General features: G+C 35.8%; 1 protein-coding gene across 1 annotated transcript in view; it reads left to right on the forward strand.

Annotated features, from left to right (window-relative positions):
• CCDC39 (coiled-coil domain containing 39) overlaps positions 1-20,909 on the forward strand; it is a 51,240-nt gene that overhangs the window by 27,375 nt on the left and 2,956 nt on the right. The window contains exons 13-17 of the mRNA XM_049629552.1: positions 1,525-1,733; positions 15,740-15,863; positions 19,491-19,650; positions 20,068-20,174; positions 20,685-20,825. Of these exons, the coding sequence (XP_049485509.1) occupies positions 1,525-1,733; positions 15,740-15,863; positions 19,491-19,650; positions 20,068-20,174; positions 20,685-20,825 (741 nt within the window). The remainder of the gene's footprint in view (positions 1-1,524; positions 1,734-15,739; positions 15,864-19,490; positions 19,651-20,067; positions 20,175-20,684; positions 20,826-20,909) is intronic.

Consider the following 20,909-nt stretch of genomic DNA (forward strand, 5'->3'; position numbering starts at 1 on the left):
AAAATTTAAAATATTTATGTTTAAATAAAAATATTTAAAACATTTTTTCTATTATGATATATTCCATTATCTTTCTTTTTTGGATCTCTAGTTTATTATCTTGGCCCATATTACCATTAGGAGATATATCATATATATATATGTATATATATACACACACACACACATATATACACATATATATATATATATACACACATACACACACACATATACACACACATATACACACACACACTTTTTTAAATGTTTATTAATGTTTAATGTTTATTTTAATGTTTATTTTGAGAGAGAGAAATAGAGAAAGAGAGAGACAGCATGAATGGGGGAGGGGCAGAGAGAGAGGGAGGCACAGAATCCAAAGCAGGCTCCAGGCTCTGAGCTGTCAGCACAGAGCTCAATGTGGGGCTTGAACCCATGAACTGCAGTATCATGACCTGAACCTAAGTCAGACACTCAACCAACTGAGCCACCCAGGTGTCCCAGGAGGTTTATATTTTTAAGTAGCTTTGCAAAAGACCTTCATACGTAAAAATATTAACTCTGTCATAAATATTGTCAATATTTTTTCCATTTATGTTTACATTTTTATTTAGGTTTTTGACATTAAAAACTTAAAAAATTTTTTTTTAATTTATTTTTGAGAGAGGCAGAGACAGGGCATGAGCAGGGGAGGAGCAGAGAGAGAGGGAGACACAGGTCTGAAGTAGACTCCAGGCTCTGAGCTGTCAACACAGAGCCTGACATGGGGCTCGAACTCACAAATCATGAGATCATGACCTGAAATTGAACACTTAACCAACTGAGCCACCCAGGCACCTCATTAAAAACTTTTCTTGACATCAAATATTTAAGTGTTTTTCCCTGCATAATTTTTATGCTTAGGAACTTCTTTATCATACTAAAAATCAAACAAATGTTTACTATTCCAGTAATTGCATTGGTTTCATCTCTTACATTAAGTTTTTCGTGCTTCTGGAATTTATTTTTGGTACATTTGAGATGTATGGATATAATCTTTTCTCCAACTGAAAAGCTATGTTTTGAAATAATAAAGTCTTACATTCAGGAGGGTTTGTTTCTATTCTGAAAATTGATCTATTTGTGTATTCTTGTATCAATCCCCTATCCATGACTGAATTCTTCAGAATAAAAATTTTTTACACATTATTTTGTGAGATTTAATTTAGAATATAAATGTGCTTCTCCATAGGGCTTTACATATTTCCTAGATTGTAAATTTCATTTTTAGGAGTGACTTCTTTCTTTTTTCTTTTAGTAAAATTTAAATTTCAAATTGAAATATAATAAAAGACTTGAAATAACTATAACCCTTTTCCTAAAATAAAAAACGAAGAAAAACCATCACTCAGAGCAATCTAAATTTAATCCTACTTATCTTGGTCAGCGGTCAAATTAGAAAATGTTGTATTTTCAAGTTTGACTTTTGTGGCGATAAGAAAAAAATTTTGGTTTGGGTATAACATTAATTATTTCAATATCTGACAATTTTGTTGTTGATAGGATTTGATGATAGAAGACAACCTTTTAAAACTTGAAGTTAAGCGTACTCGAGAAATGCTTCACAATAAGGCAGAAGAAGTACTTTCTCTGGAAAAAAGAAAACAACAATTACACAGAGCTATGGAAGAAAGAATCGAAGAAATTAAGGTTCATAAAACAATGCTTGCATCACAAATAAGATATGTTGATCAAGAACGGCAAAACATAAGGTGATAATTCTAGTTTTAAAATACTGCTAAAAGTTTTTGAAAATGTATGGCTGACGTTAGAAGAACTGACTGGATGTTTATCTTCTTGTTTGAAAAGGCTTTTAATATATAGAGCATATTTTAGTCATAAATCTATGCTTTTTCCTCTCTCTCTTTTTTAGAAAATTAATTAATTATTTAATATACATCCAAGGTAGATAGCATACAGTGCAACAATGATTTCAGGAGTAGATTCCTTAATTCCCCTTACCCATTTATCCCATCCCCCCTCCCACAACCCCACCAGCAACCCTCTGTTTGTTCTCTATATTTAAATCTCTTATGTTTTGTCCCCCTTCCTGTTTTTATCTTATTTTTGCTTCCCTTCCCTTATGTTCATCTGTTTTATATCTTAAATTCCCCATATAAGCGAAGTCATATGATATTTGTCTTCCTCTGGCTGGCTAATTTTGCTTCTCATGATACCCTCCAGTTCCATCCACGTAGTTGCAAATGGCAAGATTTCATTCTTTTTGAATGCTGAGTAATACACCATTATATGTATATACCACATCTTCTTTAGCCATTCATCTGTCGATGGACATTTGGGCTCTTTCCTGACTGGCTATTGTCGATAGTGCTGCTATAAACAATGGGGTGCGTGTGTCCCTTTGAAACAGCATACCTGTATCCCTTGGATAAATGCCTAGTAGTGCAATTCCTGGGTCATAGGGTAGTCCTATTTTTAATTTTCTGAGGAGCCTCCATACTGTTTTCCAGAGTGGCTGCACCAGCTTGCATTCCCACGAGCAGTGCAAAAGAGATCCTCTTTCTCCACATCCTCGCCAACATCTGTTGTTGCCGGAGTTGTTAATGTGAGCCATTCTGACAGGTGTGAGGTGGTATCTCATGGTGGTTCTGATTTGTATTTCCCTGATGATGAGTGATATGGAGCATTTTTTCATGTGTCTGTTCGCCATCTGGATGTCTTCTTTGGGGAAGTGTCTATTCGTGTCTTTTGCCCATTTCTTAACTGGATAAATTTTTTGGGTGTTGAGTTTGATAAGCTCTTTATAGATTTTGGATATTACCCCTTGATCTGATATGTCATTTGCAAATATCTTCTCTCATTCTGTCGGTTGCCTTTTAGTTTTGCTGATTGTTTCCTTCACTGTGCAGAAGTTTTTTTTTTATTTTGATGAGGTCCCAATAGTTCATTTTTGCTTTTGTTTCCCTTGCCTCCAGAGGCATGTTGAGTAAGAAGTTTCTGTGGCCAAGGTCAAAGAGGTTTATACCTGCTTTGTCCTCGAGGATTTTGATGGCTTCCTGTCTTACATTGAGGTCTTTCATCCATTTTGAGTTTATTTTTGTGTATTGTGTAAGAAAGTGGTCCAGGTTCATTTTTCTGCATGCTGAGATCCAGTTTTCCCAGCACCATTTGCTGAAGAGACTGTCTCTGTTCCATTGGATATTCTTTCCTGCTTTGTCAAAGATTAGTTGGCCATATGTTTGTGGGTCCATTTCTGGGTTCTCTATTCTGTTTCATTGATCTGAGCGTCTGTTTTTGTGCCAGTACCATACTCTCTTGGTGATTACAGCTTTGTAATATATCTTGAAGTCCGGGTTTGTAATGCCTCCAGCTTCGGTTTTCTTTTGCAAGATGTTTTGGTTATTTGGGGTCTTTTCCGGTTCCATACAAATTTTAGGATTGTTTGTTCTAGCTCTGTGAAGAATGTTGGTATTATTTTGATAGGGATTGCATTGAATATGTAGATTGCTTTGGGTGGTATTGACAATTTTAACAATATTTGTTCTTCCTATCCATGAGTATGGAATATTTTTCCATTTCTTTGTGTCTTCTTCAATTTCTTTCATAAGCTCTCTATAGTTTTCAGTGTATAGATTTTTCACCTCTTTGGTTAGGTTTATTCCTAGATATTTTATGGTTTTTGGTGCAATTGTAAGTGGGATCGATTCCTTGATTTCTCTTTCTGTTGCTTCATTGGTGTATAGGAATGCAACTGATTTCTGTGCATTGATTTTATATCCTGTGACTTTGCTGAATTCATGGATCAGTTCTAGCAGTTTTTTGGTGGAATCGTTTGGGATTTCCATATAAAGTATCATGTCATCTGTGAAGAGTGAGAGTTTTACTTACTCCTGGCCAATTTGGATGCCATTTATTCCTTTGTATTGTCTGATTGCTGAGAATAAGACTTCCAATACTATACTGAATAACAGTGGTGAGAGTGGACCTCCCTGTCGTGTTCCTGACTGTACGAGGAAAGCTCTCAGTTTTTCCCCCATTGAGGATAATATTAATGGTGGGTCTTTCATATATGACTTTATGATCTCAAGGTATGATCCTTCTATCCCTACTTTCTTGAGGGTTTTTATCAAGAATGGATGCTGTATTTTGTTAAATGTTTTCTCTGCATCTATTGAGAGGATCATGTGGTTCTTGCCCTTTCTTTTATTGATGTGATGTATCACACTGATTATTTGGCACATATTGAATCAGCCCTGAATCCCAGGTATAAATCCCACTTGTGGTGAATAATTTTTTTAATGTATTGTTGTATCCAGTTGGCTAGTATCTTGTTGAGAAATTTTGCATCCATGTTCATCAGGGATATTAGTCTGTAGTTTTCCTTTTTAGTGGGGTTTTTGGTTTTGGAATCAAGGTAATGCTGGCTTCATACAATGAGTTTGGAAATTTTCCTTCCATTTCTATTTTTTTGGAGTAGCTTCAAAAGAATAGGTGTTAACTCTTCTTTAAATATTTGGTAGAGGGGCGCCTGGGTGGCGCAGTCGGTTAAGCGTCCGACTTCAGCCAGGTCACGATCTCGCGGTCCGTGAGTTCGAGCCCCGCGTCAGGCTCTGGGCTGATGGCTCGGAGCCTGGAGCCTGTTTCTGATTCTGTGTCTCCCTCTCTCTCTGCCCCTCCCCCGTTCATGCTCTGTCTCTCTCTGTCCCAAAAATAAATAAAAAACGTTGAAAAAAAATTAAAAAAAAAAAATAAATAAATATTTGGTAGAATTCCCCTGGAAAGCCATCTGGCTCTGGGGTCTTTTTTTTGGGGGGGGGGGGGAAGGGGGTAGATAATTTGAATAGTAATTCAGTTTCTTTGCTGGTTATGGGTATGTTCAAATTTTCTATGTCTTCCTGTTTCAGGTTTGGTAGTTTCTATGTTTCTAGGAATTTTTCCATTTCTTCCAGATTGCCCATTTTATTTGGCATATAATTGCTCACAATATTCTCTTATTATTGTTTGTATTTCTGCTGTGTTGGCTGTGATCTCTCCTCTTTCATTCTTGATTTTATTTATTTGGGTCCTTTTTCTTTTTGATCAAACTGGCTAGGGGTTTATCAATTTTGTTAATTCTTTCAAAGAACCACCTTCTGGTTTCATTGATCTGTTCTACTGTTTGTTGTTGTTGTTGTTTGTTTCCATAGCATTGATATCTGCTCTAATCTTTATTATTTCCTGTCTTCTGGTTTTGGGTTTTATTTGCTGTTCTTTTCCAGCTCTTTAAGATGTTAAGGTTAGGTTGTATCTGAGACCTTTCTTCCTTCTATAGGAAGGCCTGGATTGCTATATACTTCCCTCTTATGACTGCCTTTGCTGCGTCCCAGAGGTTTTGGACTGTGGTGTTATTTTCATTGGCTTCCATGTACTTTTTAATATCCTCTTTAACTTCTTGCTTAGCCCATTCATTCTTTATTAAGGTGTTATTTAGTCTCCAAGTATTTGTTATTTTTCCAAATTATTTCTTGTGATTGATTTCGAGTTTCATAGCATCATGGTCTGAAAATATGCACAGTATGCTCTCAATCTTTTTGTACTTGTTGAGGCCTGATTTTTGTCCAAGTATGTGATCTATTCTGGAGAATGTTCCATGTGCACTAGAGAAGAATGTGTATTCTGCTGGTTTAGGGTGAAATGTTCTGAATATATCTGTTAAGTCAGTCCGGTCCATTGTGCCATTCAAAGCTGTTGTTTCCTTGTTGATTTTCTGTTTAGATGATCTGTCCATTGTTGTAAGTGGGGTGTTGAAGTCCTTTACTATTATGGTATTATTACCAATGGGTTTTTTTATGTTTGTGATTAATTGCTTTATATATTTGGGTGCTTCCACATTTGAAGCACAAACATTTGAAGCATAAATGTTTACAATTGTTAGATCTTCTTGGTGGATAGACCCCTTAATTATTATATAATGCCCCTCTTCATTTATTGTCACAGTGTTTATTTTAAAACCTAGATTGTCTGATATAAGTGTAGCTACTCTGGCTTTCTTTGGTGACCATTAGCATGATAGATGGTTCTCCATACCTTTACTTTCAATCTGAAGGTGTCTTTAGGTCTAAAATGTGTCTCTTGTAAACAGCATATAGATGGGTCTTGTTTTCCTATTCATTCTGTTACCCTATGTCTTTTGATTGGAGTGTTTAGTCCACTGACATTTATAGTGAGTACTGAAAGATACAAATTTATTGCCATTATGTTGCCTGTAGAGATTGGAGTTTCTGGTGGTGTTCTCTAGTCCTTTCTAATCTTTGTTGCTTTTGGTCTTTTTTTTTTTTTCTTCATTATTTCTCCCCTCAGAGAGTCCCCCTTAAAATTTCTTGCAGTACTGGTTTAGTGGTCAGGAACTCCTTTAGTTTTTGTCTGGGAAACTTTTTATCTCTCCTTCTATTTTGACTGGCAGCCTTTCTGGCTAAAGAATTCTTCACTGCATATCTTTTTCTGATTCAGCACATTCAATGTATCCTGCCACTCCTTTCTGGCCTGCCAAGTTTCTGTGGATAGGTCTCTTGCGAACCTGATCTGTCTTCCCTTGTAGGTTAAGGTCTTTTTTCCCTTTGCTGCTTTCATGATTCTTTCCTTGCCTGAGTATTTTGTGAATTTGACTATGATATGCCTTGTTGATGGTCAGTTTTTGTTGAATCTAATGGGAGTTCTCTGTGCTTCCTGGATTTTGATATCTGTGCCTTTCCCCAGGTTAGGAAAGTATTCCGCTATGATATGCTCACATAAACCTACCCCTTTTTCTCTCTCTTCATCTTCTGGGACCCCCTAAGATTCTCATGTTATTCCTTTTTAAGGAGTCACTGAGTTCTCTAATTCTTATATCGTGCTCTTTTGCCTTAGTCTCCCTAGCTTTTTTTCTGCTTCATTGTTCTCCATAAGTTTGTCCTCTATATCGCTGATTTGCTGCTCTCCTTCATCCATCCTTGCCGCTGTGGCCTTCATTTGAGATGCAGCTCAGTTATAGAATTTTTTTTTTTATCCTAAGTAGCTTTTACTTCTTTTATCTCCACGGAAAGGGATTCTAATCTATTTTCAATGCCAGCTAGTATTCTTATTATTGTGATTCTAAATTCTGGTTCAGGCATCTTGCTTGTATCTGTGTTGATTAATCCCTGGCTATCATTTCTTCCTGTTCTTTCTTTTACGGTGAATTCCTTCCTTTTGTCATTTTGAAGGAAGAAAAGGAACTAATAAAGTAAAAAAAAAAAAAAAGTTTCTTAGTTAAAAAAAAAACCACAAAGTCAAATAAAGGATGCTGGATCCTCGGTATATTTTGGTCTCGTTGAAAAAAGCTTGAAAAATTCGAAAAAAAAGGGAAAAAAAAAAAAAAAAAAAAAAAAAAAAGGAAAAAAAACCAAAGGAACACGTTTAAAAATTTGAAAAAATGAATACAGTAAAACAGGATAAAATAAAATGATGAAAGTAAAATAGAATTTAAGAAGTTTACAAAAAAGTAAAAAATATAGTAGAGAAAATTTAAAGAAAGATCTTTTTAATAAAAATGAAAAAAATTAATTTTTTCTCTTTCTGTATTCAAGAATAAGAAAAAGAAAAAGAAAAAAAAAACAATAGATGGACCAGCAAACAGAATGAAATATGATTGAAATTACATCCAGTGTCCCCTAGAAGTCAAACTATGAAGCACTTTATAGTCTGTAAACTTAGCAAGAGGAGAGACTTGTGGTGTTCCTCAAGAGCATAGTTGGCTCAGTAGGGTGGGACTTAGTGTAACGGCTCCATTCTCCATTAGATGGCGCTGCTTAGCTTACTGGGGTGGATTGTTGTGGCATGTGTAGGTGTGTATGTGCATGCCCAGGAGGGTTGAAAATGGCATCACCCAGCTACTCAGTTTCTAGTTTCAGAACTCTGTGCTCTTCCCGGCTGCAATCAAGCACCCCTCCTTTGTCTTGGTCTTCCATATACTCCCCACTTCTATACTGTACATGACCAAGCTGTCAGGCTGCCAGGCAGTACCTCCCACCTGACTTTTATCTCAGATGGGGCTCTATTTCCCAACCCCTCACTTCTGAGGGACCGTGGCTTTGACCCACTCAGACCCTCTGGGGGAGGGTCTCACTGAACAATGGCTGGGTGCTGGCTTGCCCCCAGGGATGTTCTTGAGACCGCACTGCTGCCAATGCCCAGAGACTGCAGCTGGATGCCAGCCTGCCCCAGAAAATGTTCACTCACTCGTGTAGCAGCAGTGTTTCAGGGATTATGGTAAATCAGAACGCACTTCTGGTGCTAGGATTCACCCTTAACGTCCTTGTTCCAGCAACAGTGAATGTGGTTATTCTCTAGGGCCTTTGCCTGTGGGGAGGCTGCACAGTCTCTACCAAATGTCCTCCCAGCAGAAGAACTGCCACTCCCTGTGTGGCCTGAGGACCCCTTGGACCTCTCTGTGTTCCTGAGGATTTGCCCTTCCCACCAGAGCACTACCACCTATCCAGCTGTGAAGTTTCAAACTCTGCACTCCCCTTGTTTATAAAGTCTTAATGAAATTTAAACCCTCTCCTTTCTCCCTTTTTTGTTTAGTCCTTTGGGCTGTTTCCACTCTTCCACCTTCTCTCCAGCTGCTTTGGGGGGGGGTTGATTTTCCATACTCTCCCCCTATTTCTATCTTCTTTCCATAAGCAAAAACAGCTCCCTGCCCTCCACGGCTTCTTTTTCCCCAAGTTCAGCTCTCTGTGTAACCTGTCAAGTTCTGTGGTTCAAGTTTTGCATATTGTTTTCTTAATCCTCAAATAAGTTTTGTAGGTATGCAAGATGGTTTAATGTTGATCTGGCTGAATTTCAGGGATGAAAGATGCAAAATAAACTTCCATGCTCTTCCAACGTCTTGGCCTCTCCCTCTTCTCTCTTTCCTTTGACTCACCCTTCATTCTTTAGATCATCCTTTTTACAATGAGATCACTAATTCTCTTGGAACTGATTTTTGTGTATGGTTTGTGTTAAGAGTTCAATAACATGTTTTCCTTTATGGATACCCAATAGCTGCATTTATTGAAACATTTTAGAGGTTTTGCATATATTTTATAAAAAAAGATTTATTCCTAGCTACGTGCTGTTTTTAAAAATGTTTCTGTCAATGTTATCTCCTTTTAAATTATTTCATTTTTGGTTTGTTGCTGGCATTATAAGAAATACAGTTGATTTCTGTGTATTAAGAATCCAGCAACTTGCTTAAACTTTTATTAATTCTGATAGTTGATCTGTAGATTCTGATTTCTAGGTATTTCATTCACATCATTTGCAGTGACAGTTTTGTGTCTCCCTTTACAGTCTTATAACTTCTCTTTCTCTTGACTCACTGCCCTTGTTATCTAACCTTTAGGTCAGTGCTGACTAGCAGTGGTGACTGCAGGTCCCCTTGTCTTGTGCCTGATTTTGAAGGCAAAATGTTCATTGCTTTATCATTAAGTATGAATTGTAGAATTTAAAAAAAATACTCGTTAGAAGATTATGGGAGCACCCATCTATTTTCATTCATTGCTAAGAGGTTATTTTGTTTCATCAAAAGTGGATGTTGACTTTTGTTATGTGCTTTTCCTGCATTCATTGATATGATGTAGCTCCTTTAGTCTGTTAATATAATTAAATATACTGATTGCTTTTTCAAAGTTCAAACAACATTACATTCCTGGAATAAACAAAACTTGTCTGCCACATACTACATTTTGTATATATCTAGATTTTGTTTGGTAACATTTGTACACAATTATTGCATCCGTGGTTATAATTCTCCTTTCTCTATTGCCCTTGTCAAATCATCAGATTATTAAGGTTATGCTGGCTTTCAGAAAATAATTTTGTGTGTTTCTTATTTTTCTATAGTCTGGATAAGGCTGTGAAAGAGTAGAATTATATCTTTCTTGAATTTTCAAAGATCTTACCAGTAAAGCCATTGGAGGCCTTTTTTAAAAAAGATTTTAAACTGTTGGTTCAATTTATTTATTGACTATAGGACAGTGCGTATTTTTTATTTATTCTTGAGTCAGTTTTAGTAAATTATATTTTTCCCTAGGAAAAATTTCCATTTCATCTATATTTTCAGTTATTGCCATAAAGCGTTCGCTGTATCATTTTATTATTATTTAAATTTTTTTTTTAATATTTATTTTTGAGAGAGAGAGATAGAGCGTGAGTGGTGAAGGGGCAGAGGGAGAGGGAGACACAGAATCTGAAGCAGGCTCCAGGCTCTGAGCTGTCAGCACAGAGCCCAACATGGGGCTCGAACTCACAAACTGTGAGACCATGACCTGAGCCGAAGTCAGACACTTCGCCACCCAGGCGCCCAGATTTTTATTATTTTTTAATAGCTATAGTGTTTGTAGCTTTTCATTCCTGGTAATGGTTATTTGTGACTTCTCTGTTTTAGGAGGAATCATCTTTCTTATAGTTAATGAATGTTATTACTGTTTGAAAAAGAAATGTTTCTTGATTTTTTTCTATTGTGAATTCATTTTCTATTTTATTAGTTGCTGCTGTCACATTTATGATTTTTTTTCTTCTATCTTTGTGGGTTTATTTTGATGTTCTTTAACTTTGTGAGAGTGATGGTTAGCTAATTATAATTTTCATCTTGAAGGCTAAAACAAGTTAGCTATCTCACACAATTTTTTTCTTTAAGGGCTAAATAGTGAATATTCTAGGTTTTGTGGGCCATGTGGTCTCTGTTGCAACAACTCAACTCTGTCATTGTAGAGTGAAAGCAGCTATAGATACTAAGAAAATAAATGAGCGTGGATGTGTTTCAATAAAACTTTTGGATGCTGAAGTTTGAATTTCCTAGAATTTTTACTTTTCATGAAGTATAATTTTCCTCTCAATTTTTTTGGAATAACTTTACATTTAAAAATGTAAAAGCCATTCTTTGCTCATGGGCAGGCAGGATGTTCTGCTGACCCTAGATTTTTATCACTGAATAGTTCATATTCCATTGCACACATCTACCCCAATTTATGTGTACATTTACCTATTGATGAACATTTGAGTTAGTTCTTGTTTTGGCTATTACAGATTAGGCTTTATGAATATATGTTTTCTTGGTATGAATATATACTTTTCTCTTGAGTAAATACCTAGAAGTGGATCATATGATAGGTATTCTTTTTGTCTTCCCTGTCTTTCATTGGCTTTACTGAATTTTGTTTTTCCTTTGTTTCCTCTTTTATTGTTTGGAATATGTACATTCTAATTTTAATATTTTTGTTGGTTATTCTTAAATTCAAAAGAAACTTTAACCTTCCCATTTCTCTGTGAATACTGAAGATTAATTAGCCTCTGATTTTTTTCATTCATAAAAGAGATAAGACCTTAGCATCTTTTATTGCTATATTTCCTCTCTCCAACTTTCACGTATTGTTGAAATCACCAATTATAGTTTCAGGTTGTTATTTATAGTTTTTAATATTATGTCTCTATTTTTATAGAACTCCTTTGTCATAACTTGCATTAAACTGTACAGTTGCCAGCAAGAATTTCAATGTAGCTATATACTTTTTTTGATTTAATATTCTTTCATGTATCCTTTGTCATCCTATTTTCTGGATTCTCATTTCATTTCTCTGGAGTATGTTTTGAATTATTTTCCAGAATTGATGTTTTCTGAAATTTTTGAGTTCTTGCATGTTTAAAACATATTTATTCTACTCATATTTAAATTACAGTTGAACTTTGAAAGCATTGTTTTGTATTCTTCTAGATGATAGTGTTGTTTATGAGAGGTTTATCAGACTAATTCATTTTATTTTGTATGGTGTCTGGTTTTTGTTTGCTTTCTGAATAGATTTGGGACACTCTTTTTATCCTTAGGGTTTAAGAATTTCCCTATGTGTCTGGGTGGTTCTTTTCATTTTTTATTTTTGTTTTTTCATTTTTCTTGTTTGAATTTTGGTGAACTCTTTCAATTACTTCATTAATGCTTTTCTTCAGGTCAGGAAAATATTTTTCTACTAGTTCTCTAATTTTTTTCTCATACTACTCTCTGTTTTCTGATTTGTTGGCTCATTTTTAGTGGATATCGGTCTTCTTAGATCTGTCTTCTGGATTTCTTAATTTTACTCTCATTTTAAAATTTCTGTTCTTTTTATTCTACTTTTAAAGATAGTCTCATTCTCTGTCTCCCTCTCCACTTCCTTTTTGCCTGCTCTTCATTCTCTGCCCCTCCTCCTCTTTCTCTCTAGATCACTGATTTACTCTTTCTTATTTACTACAATTAAATTGAAAAGGGAAAACTATTTGCAAGGATTTTTGTTCCTTCATTGGTCCTTTCTTTTCATACTAGCCCATTCTTGCTTTATGGATAGTTTTGGATCCAAATTCTCTCATCTTTTTGAGACACTGGGATACTTTGAAAGTTCTCTTTTGTCCCATGCATTATTTTTGTATCTCCTAGGGTATGTTCTGTGTTTGCTCATTTTGTTCTTTTCATTTATCCCGTTAACTTCCCAAAATGTCTGATAGTCTTTGGCTTTCTGTTATATTTATTAACAAGTGTTTAATTAATAATCATGACGATTGATATAGTTAGCTGGTATGTGTGTCTTCTGCAATTAGGTAGATCTTTTTTTTCCAGCTGGTCTCTCCTGTAAAGGGAGGACTGCTCGTAGGTGCTGGGCTAATCTGTTCCTTAAGGGTCATAAGGAGTTTTTCCCTGAAGGAGTTTATTTTGGGTGATAAAGACTTTATTTTCTTTATGGACGGAACTTTGTTTTTTAATAACCTCCACTTTCTTGGGGGCCTGGAATTACATCATGTTCTTTTTTACTTTTCTCTCCAGCTCCAACATACAATGCTAGGAACTTTCGTAATTTGGGAGGTTCTCATTGGAGCATAAATAATTCCTGCCAGCATTTCTGTATACTTTGAGGGGTTGAGGAGAGTGGCCCAAATGTTCTGTAGCAATCCTTTTATTAATTACTTTAATAAATGGCCTCAGAGATCATTCTTGCTCTTTTTCTTATTTCTGGGCTTGAATTTTCTCCACACTTCTTTGGTGAAACATAGCTCTTTTTTTTTTTTTTTTTTTTAACTTTTTTAATGTTTTCTTTTTTTAGACAGAGACAGAGTGTGAGCAGGGAAGGGCCAGAGAGAGAGGGAGACACAGAATCTGGAAGCAGGCTCCAGGCACTGAGCTGTTAGCACAGAGCCTGATGTGGGGCTTGAACCCATGAACCACAAGATCATGACCTGAGCTGAAGTTGGATGTTTAAATGACTGAGTCACCTAGGCACCCTGGTGAAACATGGCTCTTACTTCTGCATTAATCTTCTGTACATATCTCCATTTTCCCCCCATGCCAGTCATATCCCATTTGTTTCTCATTTTTTTCATGAATTCATGACAAAATGTGTCTTTCTTGTTCCCAGAGCTGTGGTGGGTTTTTTCCCTTTATTCTTTAACATTTTAGGAAGGAGAGATATACTTGTACTCAGTCCACCATCTTAAGCTGGAAGGCAAGTTATACAAAGGATGAATGAATATTTTTGATAATACAGCAGTAGTACTGTTACTGCAAAGCTGTAACTTCTGTCACTTAATGTATTTTACCACCAACTTTCTTTAAGAGTAAGAAAACTGGTAGGTTGAAGATCTCTGTTTGCCATGGTTAGATGGTGCACCTTCATGATGTTGTAGTAGGCAAATGAGTCATTCTTCATGTTGCCATGCAAATATTAGCATTATTAGTATTATTATAAAATAAGTTTCAAAAAGTTCATAAAATAGGAATTTACTGGAATAAAAGGAAAAAATAATCAGCATATAAAAATTCTAAATCTTGGGAGACAATTCTTCGTGGGTTTCTCATATTTCTGTATGCCTTGCAAGGAACGGCACTAAGTTTCCTGTTCTGGACTATCTTTAAAAAATCTTGGTAAAAAACATATCAAATATACCATCTTAACCATTTTTAAGTGTACAGTTCAGTGCTTAATATATCTTTAATATTCACATTGTTGTGTCAGATCTCCAGAACTCTTTCATTTTCTAAAACTGGAACTCTATATGCTCTACACACTAAGCTTGCATTTCCTCCTCCCTTCAGCCCTTGGTAACCACCATTCTTTCTATGTGAATTTGACTGCTTTAGATACTTCATATAAATGGAATCATGCAGTATGCTATCCTGAGGCTGTGAAGTGATATTGTGGTTTTGATTTCCATTAAACTATCTTCTAAAAGATGTTCGGATAGTGCCGCAGACCAGCTCCAGCAACCAGGGGTTCCTGAAGGATGAACGGCATCAGCGAAAAAGTGAAAACAAAACAAAACAAAACAAAAATAAAATGGACACAGACAACAGCAGTGTGTTGAATTGGCCGATTTATTGTAGCAAACGTGGCATTATATTGTCTAGTGATTTCCTTGTAGCATATGTCATCTATGTTTTGACCTAATTTTGAAAATGTTCCTATGTGGAATCAACCTTTAAGAAATAACATGGCGATTTTCTCGTAATGTCCCGCCCTTTGATTATTGATTAATCTCTTACATTATTCCATTATGGACCTGCGTTTATCTATAATCTTATAGTTATAAAGCATTTGCTTTGCTGTTTTCATGAAAGGTCATCTATCTCTCAACACCTCAAGTGGAACAGTTACAGGGACATGACCTCCTGGTGGTTTTTTCCTGAACCACTTGAAGCCAGAAGAACAATGTGTTTGCCTTGGTCCGAGGTGCCAGGAAGGGGCCGAAAAAGCCTTAGAAACCCATGCCTCATACATTCTCAGAGAGACAATGCACCTAGGAACCAATGAAGCATTCTGTACCTTAACTGACTAGGTTCAGTCATCATCTGGAATGCCTCTGGGGGCCAGGTGGGCCTAGGAGTTGAAGTCACCTGTGCCCAGAGATACACTCCTTAGGTGCTGGAGTGGGGCTTTCAAATCCATATGTCTCTTCTCTACAGGCCCTCTTTGCTGGCAAATGCATGAGGTTATCCTTCCTGTAAGTAGAGGAGTCTCCATAGGGGATGGCAAGGGCTAAATGTAAGGCCGCACAATTTCTTGCAGAACCTTATTTTCTTTCCTAATGGTTCTTTTCCCAGGGGGCCTGTCAAGGGCAATTCTCCAACAGACAATACCCAAGGTACTTTTATTAAGGCCAAATTACCTACAAGCGGGAGTACAAGTACTGTTGGTGGGCCGCCTTGCAGTCACCAATCCGTCCACAGCCTGGGCCTTGCCATCAGGCTGGGATAGCTCGGCTTCCAGCAGGACACCAAATAGCTTCAGAAGCTAGAGGCAGTATCCTCCCTGTGGAGTAAATATTGAATATATTTGCTTAGTTTCCATTATAAAATATTTGGCTTACCTAGCTTGCGGTTTCTCAGCTGTGATATAAACCTGTGGTGTGTGTAGCATCCATTTGAGCCCCTTCTCAGCTTCATGGGATTTCAAGAGCACTGCAAGCAGGAATCTCTTGCTGCTTGGTATGCCATAAATGATAAAGTCCTTTTTCTCTGACCTAGGAATCTTGTGCCACCATCCATGCCAACTTCCATGAAACAATGGCAGGCTAACTTCTTAGCTTTCAAATAGGGTGAAGCCTGAGACCTTCCCACTAATTATAAATTGAAAAGAAAGAACACATTTAACCTGTTTGAATTCAGTAGTAATACAAATGTCTTATATAAGAATACTGTAGTCCTTTTTAAAAAAGTACGTTGTTTTTCAGTGCTTAATTTTTCTTTTTCTTTCCATTTTAGTGCTGAGTTTCATGAGAGGCTAAGTAAAATTGATAAGCTGAAGAACAGATATGAAATCCTTACTGTTGTTATGCTGCCTCCTGAAGGAGAAGAGGAGAAAACACAGGCCTATTATGTAATAAAGGTAATCTTAATTGATTCATAGTTGTGATATAGTGAAGTATCTTTTGTACTGGCAAGTATCTTGCCAGCTCTTTGTTAATAACCAAAATGTCATTGTTTTTTGTGTTTTGGTTTTTTTTGCCATGCAATTTCAAATTTCATGGCGCACTCATAGCTACTAGAGCTATAAAACATTAGTGGTTAGGTGGAGGTACTGAAGGTATTATTTTTATACACCTTGAGTCCATGAGGTCAAAGGGGGGTCTGGACGACTCTTTGATACTTTTTTTTTTTTTTTGGCTATCATTTGTGTCATGTCATTTTCCCTCATTTATTCAAGATTTATAATCTGTTTTATCCTAAGACCTGCATGTCTTTAATAAACACTCATGTAACAACCTGTTCAACACCTCAGGCTCAAAGCTTTACTTCCCCATAGCTATCTGCTCATATGGCTATATCCTAGACCACATCATCCCCTGGAGCTACACCACCTTTGAATCTTATTCTCCAATTTACCACTGCAGCTCTGGTAAGGCAGATATCCAGAGAGCAAGAGGACTGTTCCTTTGCCTTCATGCTAGATGGGAGACAGACACATCAGGTGAATCTGCTCTATTCTGATGTTTGAGAGTTGTCTGCCATTTCATGGTTATCTTTACCTAGTAACCCATAAGGAGAAATGGAGAAGTGATCAGAAATCGGATGCATTTCCCTGAGTACTGCTATATTCATCTTTCCCATGTAGAAAATACCCTGAATAGGTGTGATTTACCTTACACAGAGGTCTGGGAAGTTACTCAAGACACTAAGAGGGAATGGAAAATTTAATTCATTTTTCCTCTATCATACACTGATAGGAGTGAGAACATCTCCCAATTCACACCTTTAGAGGATGGCCCTCATGGATGGATGTTCCCTTTCCTTTGAGTTGTATTTAATCTTCCAAGTTTCCTTCTATAGCCCTTCTTTGAGCATGCTCTTAACAGACGCATGGAGTAGGATATGCCTGCCACTTTGCCTCAGGAAGTTCTACCTATATGAGAAAGGAGTCCCAGCTGTCAAACCCTTCTTGTAACTCATCAGTCTGTATTACTTGAGGCTTCTGCCCTATACTGAGACTTTCCTCCTGGTTTTGAGAGTCTGACCTAGACTTTTTCTCTGGCATGGATGGCATGGATGGTGGCACAAGATTCCTAGGTCAGAGGAAACCTCAGACTTTTTCTCTGGTTTTGAGAGTCCCTGAGGGGTGAAGGGTAGGCTCTAGTCTGTTCAGTGTTGGGAAGAAGGTAGATGTTGCAATTCCAGTTAAGTTTCTCTTTTAACAAGGGCTGTGATGAGTTATCTAAAAGCACTGGTGTTAAGAGTGCCTCCATCATCAAGTGACCTTGAATAATTTATTTAATCATTTGGGGTGCTTAGTTCCCTCACTTGCAAAATGAGGATATTATTACTTTTGCTGTGAGAAGTAAATGAAGAAATATATGTAAAGCTCTTAAACAGTGCCTGGAGTAAAATGAGCCCTCAGTAAATGTTAGCTGTCATTATTTTTATTGCTGTGATGATGATGGTGGTAATAATGCATCCATTTTTCAGGAAAACAGGCAAATTTTTTGAGGAAAAGAGTATATGCCTTCTGTTCACAGTGAAGTTGCTAGATAAATGTCACTATAAGGGATATATAAGATGAATAGAGGTGATCAGTTACCTTCCCAGTTTCCTAATGCCACTCCACTTTCCATCCTCTCCAGGGTCCACAGCTTGCCACATTATTCCATGTTTCATTGTATAGCATATTTAAATGTTTTACTGTTAACACTTACATGTGCCAGATGTATAAAAATGAAACTATTTCTTTGTAACTAAACTCAATGTATCTTACATAGTCCTTATAAGGAAACAGCTCAACTCTGACCACAATTTAATGAAACTATTAGAAAATGAAATTACTAGAATATGCTTTAAAATGCTGACAGAAAGGAGTAAATAAAAATTTCACCCTAATATCAGCTTTCTAAATCTACAATAAAAGGTATACGTTCTCTATTCTCTTAGAGCCAAAAAGGATCATGGAGTTTCTAGAAGTTTAAGGTATATATGGAATTAGATCAGAAAATATGTATAAATGTACAAACTCAGCACCTTTGTTTGACAAATAAAGAAACTGAACTTGGAGAAGGAAAGTGAATTGTAACTCAACTCACTTGTGGGAAACCCAAAACTAAAATCTAGCTGTTTTGAATCATTCTAGCTTTCTCCCACTACAGTATTTTTCAAATAAAAAAACTTGCCAATTCTATACTCTATGTACTGGAATTATAATTTATCTAAGAACTTTTTCTAAGCTATATTTTTTATTATGTACTTTTTACTACAAAAATGTGTAACATATTTTGAAGCATAATAAATACAAGTGAAAATGTTAAGAGTTAAGGAATTACCAATAATTTTTTAAATGACCACTTTCTGGTTTAAATACACATACGTAGGGATTGAATAAATTAACAAATGAAATTATTAGTTGATTTTGATTAAAGATGTCTTTTGGCACTTTTTAATATATATGTACTATCCCTGTCAACCTTTATTTAGGGAAATTCTTTGAAACTTTTTGGATTCAACTCTTGACAGCCTAGCCCAGTGACAGAGTTAAGCTGGAAAAGTCACTGAGTAGGTCTACTACTGAGGAATTTTTGGTTTTCAGCAATTTATAGACTGTATTTTTTCCCAGCCACTTTTAGCAATTATCTTTCTCTAATTTTTAAAATTTATTTTTAAAATATGGTAAAATACACTTAAAATTGGCCACTTTAACAATTTTTTAAGTGTGCAGTTCAGTGGTATTAAGTACATTCCCACTGTTGTGCAACCAACACCAACATCCATCTCCAGAACTTTTTCATCTTCCCAAACTGAAACTCTCTACCCGTTAAACACAGAGTCACAGTTTTTCCCTCCCCTCAACCCCTGGCAACCACCATGCAACCTTCTGTGTGTGAATTTGACTATAATAGGCATCTCATGTAAGTAGAATCATGCAGTGTTTCTTTTAAAGATATGGAATGCTTCACAAACTTGCATGTTATTCTTGTACAGATGTCATGCTAACTTTTTCTATTCTGAGTTTAATATGTGCTATTGAAGTGAGTACTCTGATTTTAATTTTACTTAACTGTTCAAAGATGTTGAAATCCTGGGTTGGAAATACTAAGCATTTACTTTCCTAGGTGTACCCTGCTCACCTCTTTTATTCCTGACTTAAAATGAGAAAGTATTCCTAAGCCTCTTTCAGGCCAGAAACATACATTCTCCTTATTGAATATCTAGTCTGAAGCCACCTCCAAGTTAACCCTATCTCCACTAAAGTTTATACCTGCTTTCTGGTAATTTTTGTTGGAAAGTCTTAATGCAAGCTTTGGTTAGTTACTACACTTCCATCACAGTTTGTATCCTATGTGCTATATTTTAAATGTCTTAGGGATTTAGTGTTCTACTCTAAATCAAGTGCAAGAAATAAATGCTTGATGCTACATGTAGGCCCCAAGGTAAATTGGTATTGTTGTGAGTAAACTATTTCTTGCCCTGAAAACAGACACTCTCCCCCATAGTAAATAATTTTATTCAATCAGTTCTATTCTGTATTTCATAGGCTGCTCAAGAAAAAGAAGAACTTCAAAGGGAAGGTGACAGTTTGGATGCTAAGATCAACAAAGCTGAAAAAGAAATCTATGCTCTAGAAAACACCTTACAAGTGCTGAGAAGTTGCAACAACAACTATAAACAGTCTTTTAAAAAAGTGACTCCATCTAGTATGTGGGAGTTATTAAAAATTTTATATGAATATATGCAATTAAAGCTGTAGCTATTTATTTTAAAAGAGGAACATTGTGAGACAAGGAAAACAAGAATGTACCATGTTTGACGGAATCAGAAAAACTAATCACCTCCCCCTCTTTAAAATAAGGGCTAAGGTGTTATTTCCATTATTCTAGTGATATTGAATTCTCACTTTTCTAGGGAATTAATTTCAAATGTGAAGAAAATGGCAGCATATTGGCTATGTTGACAAAACAAGAATGGCTACTACATGACCATATTGATTTTCAACGAATAGACATAAGGAATTTAACCTCCTATAACAAAAAATGTTAGAAGTTTAATAGATAGAAGATTGAAGCTTGCTTTCTACACAGCATGTTAAAAATTTAAGAATTCTCTAATTCTAGGTGATGAGTATGAACTAAAAATCCAACTAGAAGAACAAAAAAGAGCTATTGATGAAAAATACAGATACAAACAAAGACAAATCAGGGAACTACAGGAAGATATCCAGGTAAATTCTACACACTTTAGTAATAAGTCCTTAGTAAAAGTTAACTATCATTATTATTACACCTACTATCTTGTTATCTTGTACAAAGAAGACAATTTGTTTAGAGAAATAGAGAGTAAAAGTCTCATTTGAATGAGAAAAATAAGTGACCAAAGTGTTAAATAAATTAATTAAAACCACAATACTCAGCACAGGATGGACTGCTGATAATGACTTCTTAATTAGCTGATGAACTATAGCTAATTATCCATTAAATTTTATTTAATAAATTTTTATTTCATTCAGTTCCTTAAAGATCACCTTAAAGATTGATCCTTAAACAAAATTTGAAAGATAAAAATAATCTAGTAGAAAGTAGTTACTAAACCACATCACTGAAAGAGAAAACAATGTGTTTGGTAAGCAAGCTTTATATAAAAACAAATGAATTAAAATTAAATGAATACTTGAAAATTGGCAAGTTGTAAGTTATTGATTCTAACCAATATGTTAACACTTTATTTTCTGCAGAGCATGGAAAATACTTTAGAAGTTATAGAGCACTTAACAAATAATGTCAAAGAAAAATTATCAGAGAAGCAGGCTTTTTCATCTCAGCTACATAAAGAAACTGGGGAGCAGAAGCCAAAATTAGAGAGAGTAACTAAACAGGTATCACTGTCTTTTTAAAAACTGATCTTTGATATTTGTATGTTTTGGAGTTACAAATGGTAACTCCAAATCCTCCTTCATCCA

This window comes from Panthera uncia, chromosome C2, assembly GCF_023721935.1.
Source record: "Panthera uncia isolate 11264 chromosome C2, Puncia_PCG_1.0, whole genome shotgun sequence".
In the NCBI taxonomy this organism is placed as follows: domain Eukaryota; kingdom Metazoa; phylum Chordata; class Mammalia; order Carnivora; family Felidae; genus Panthera; species Panthera uncia.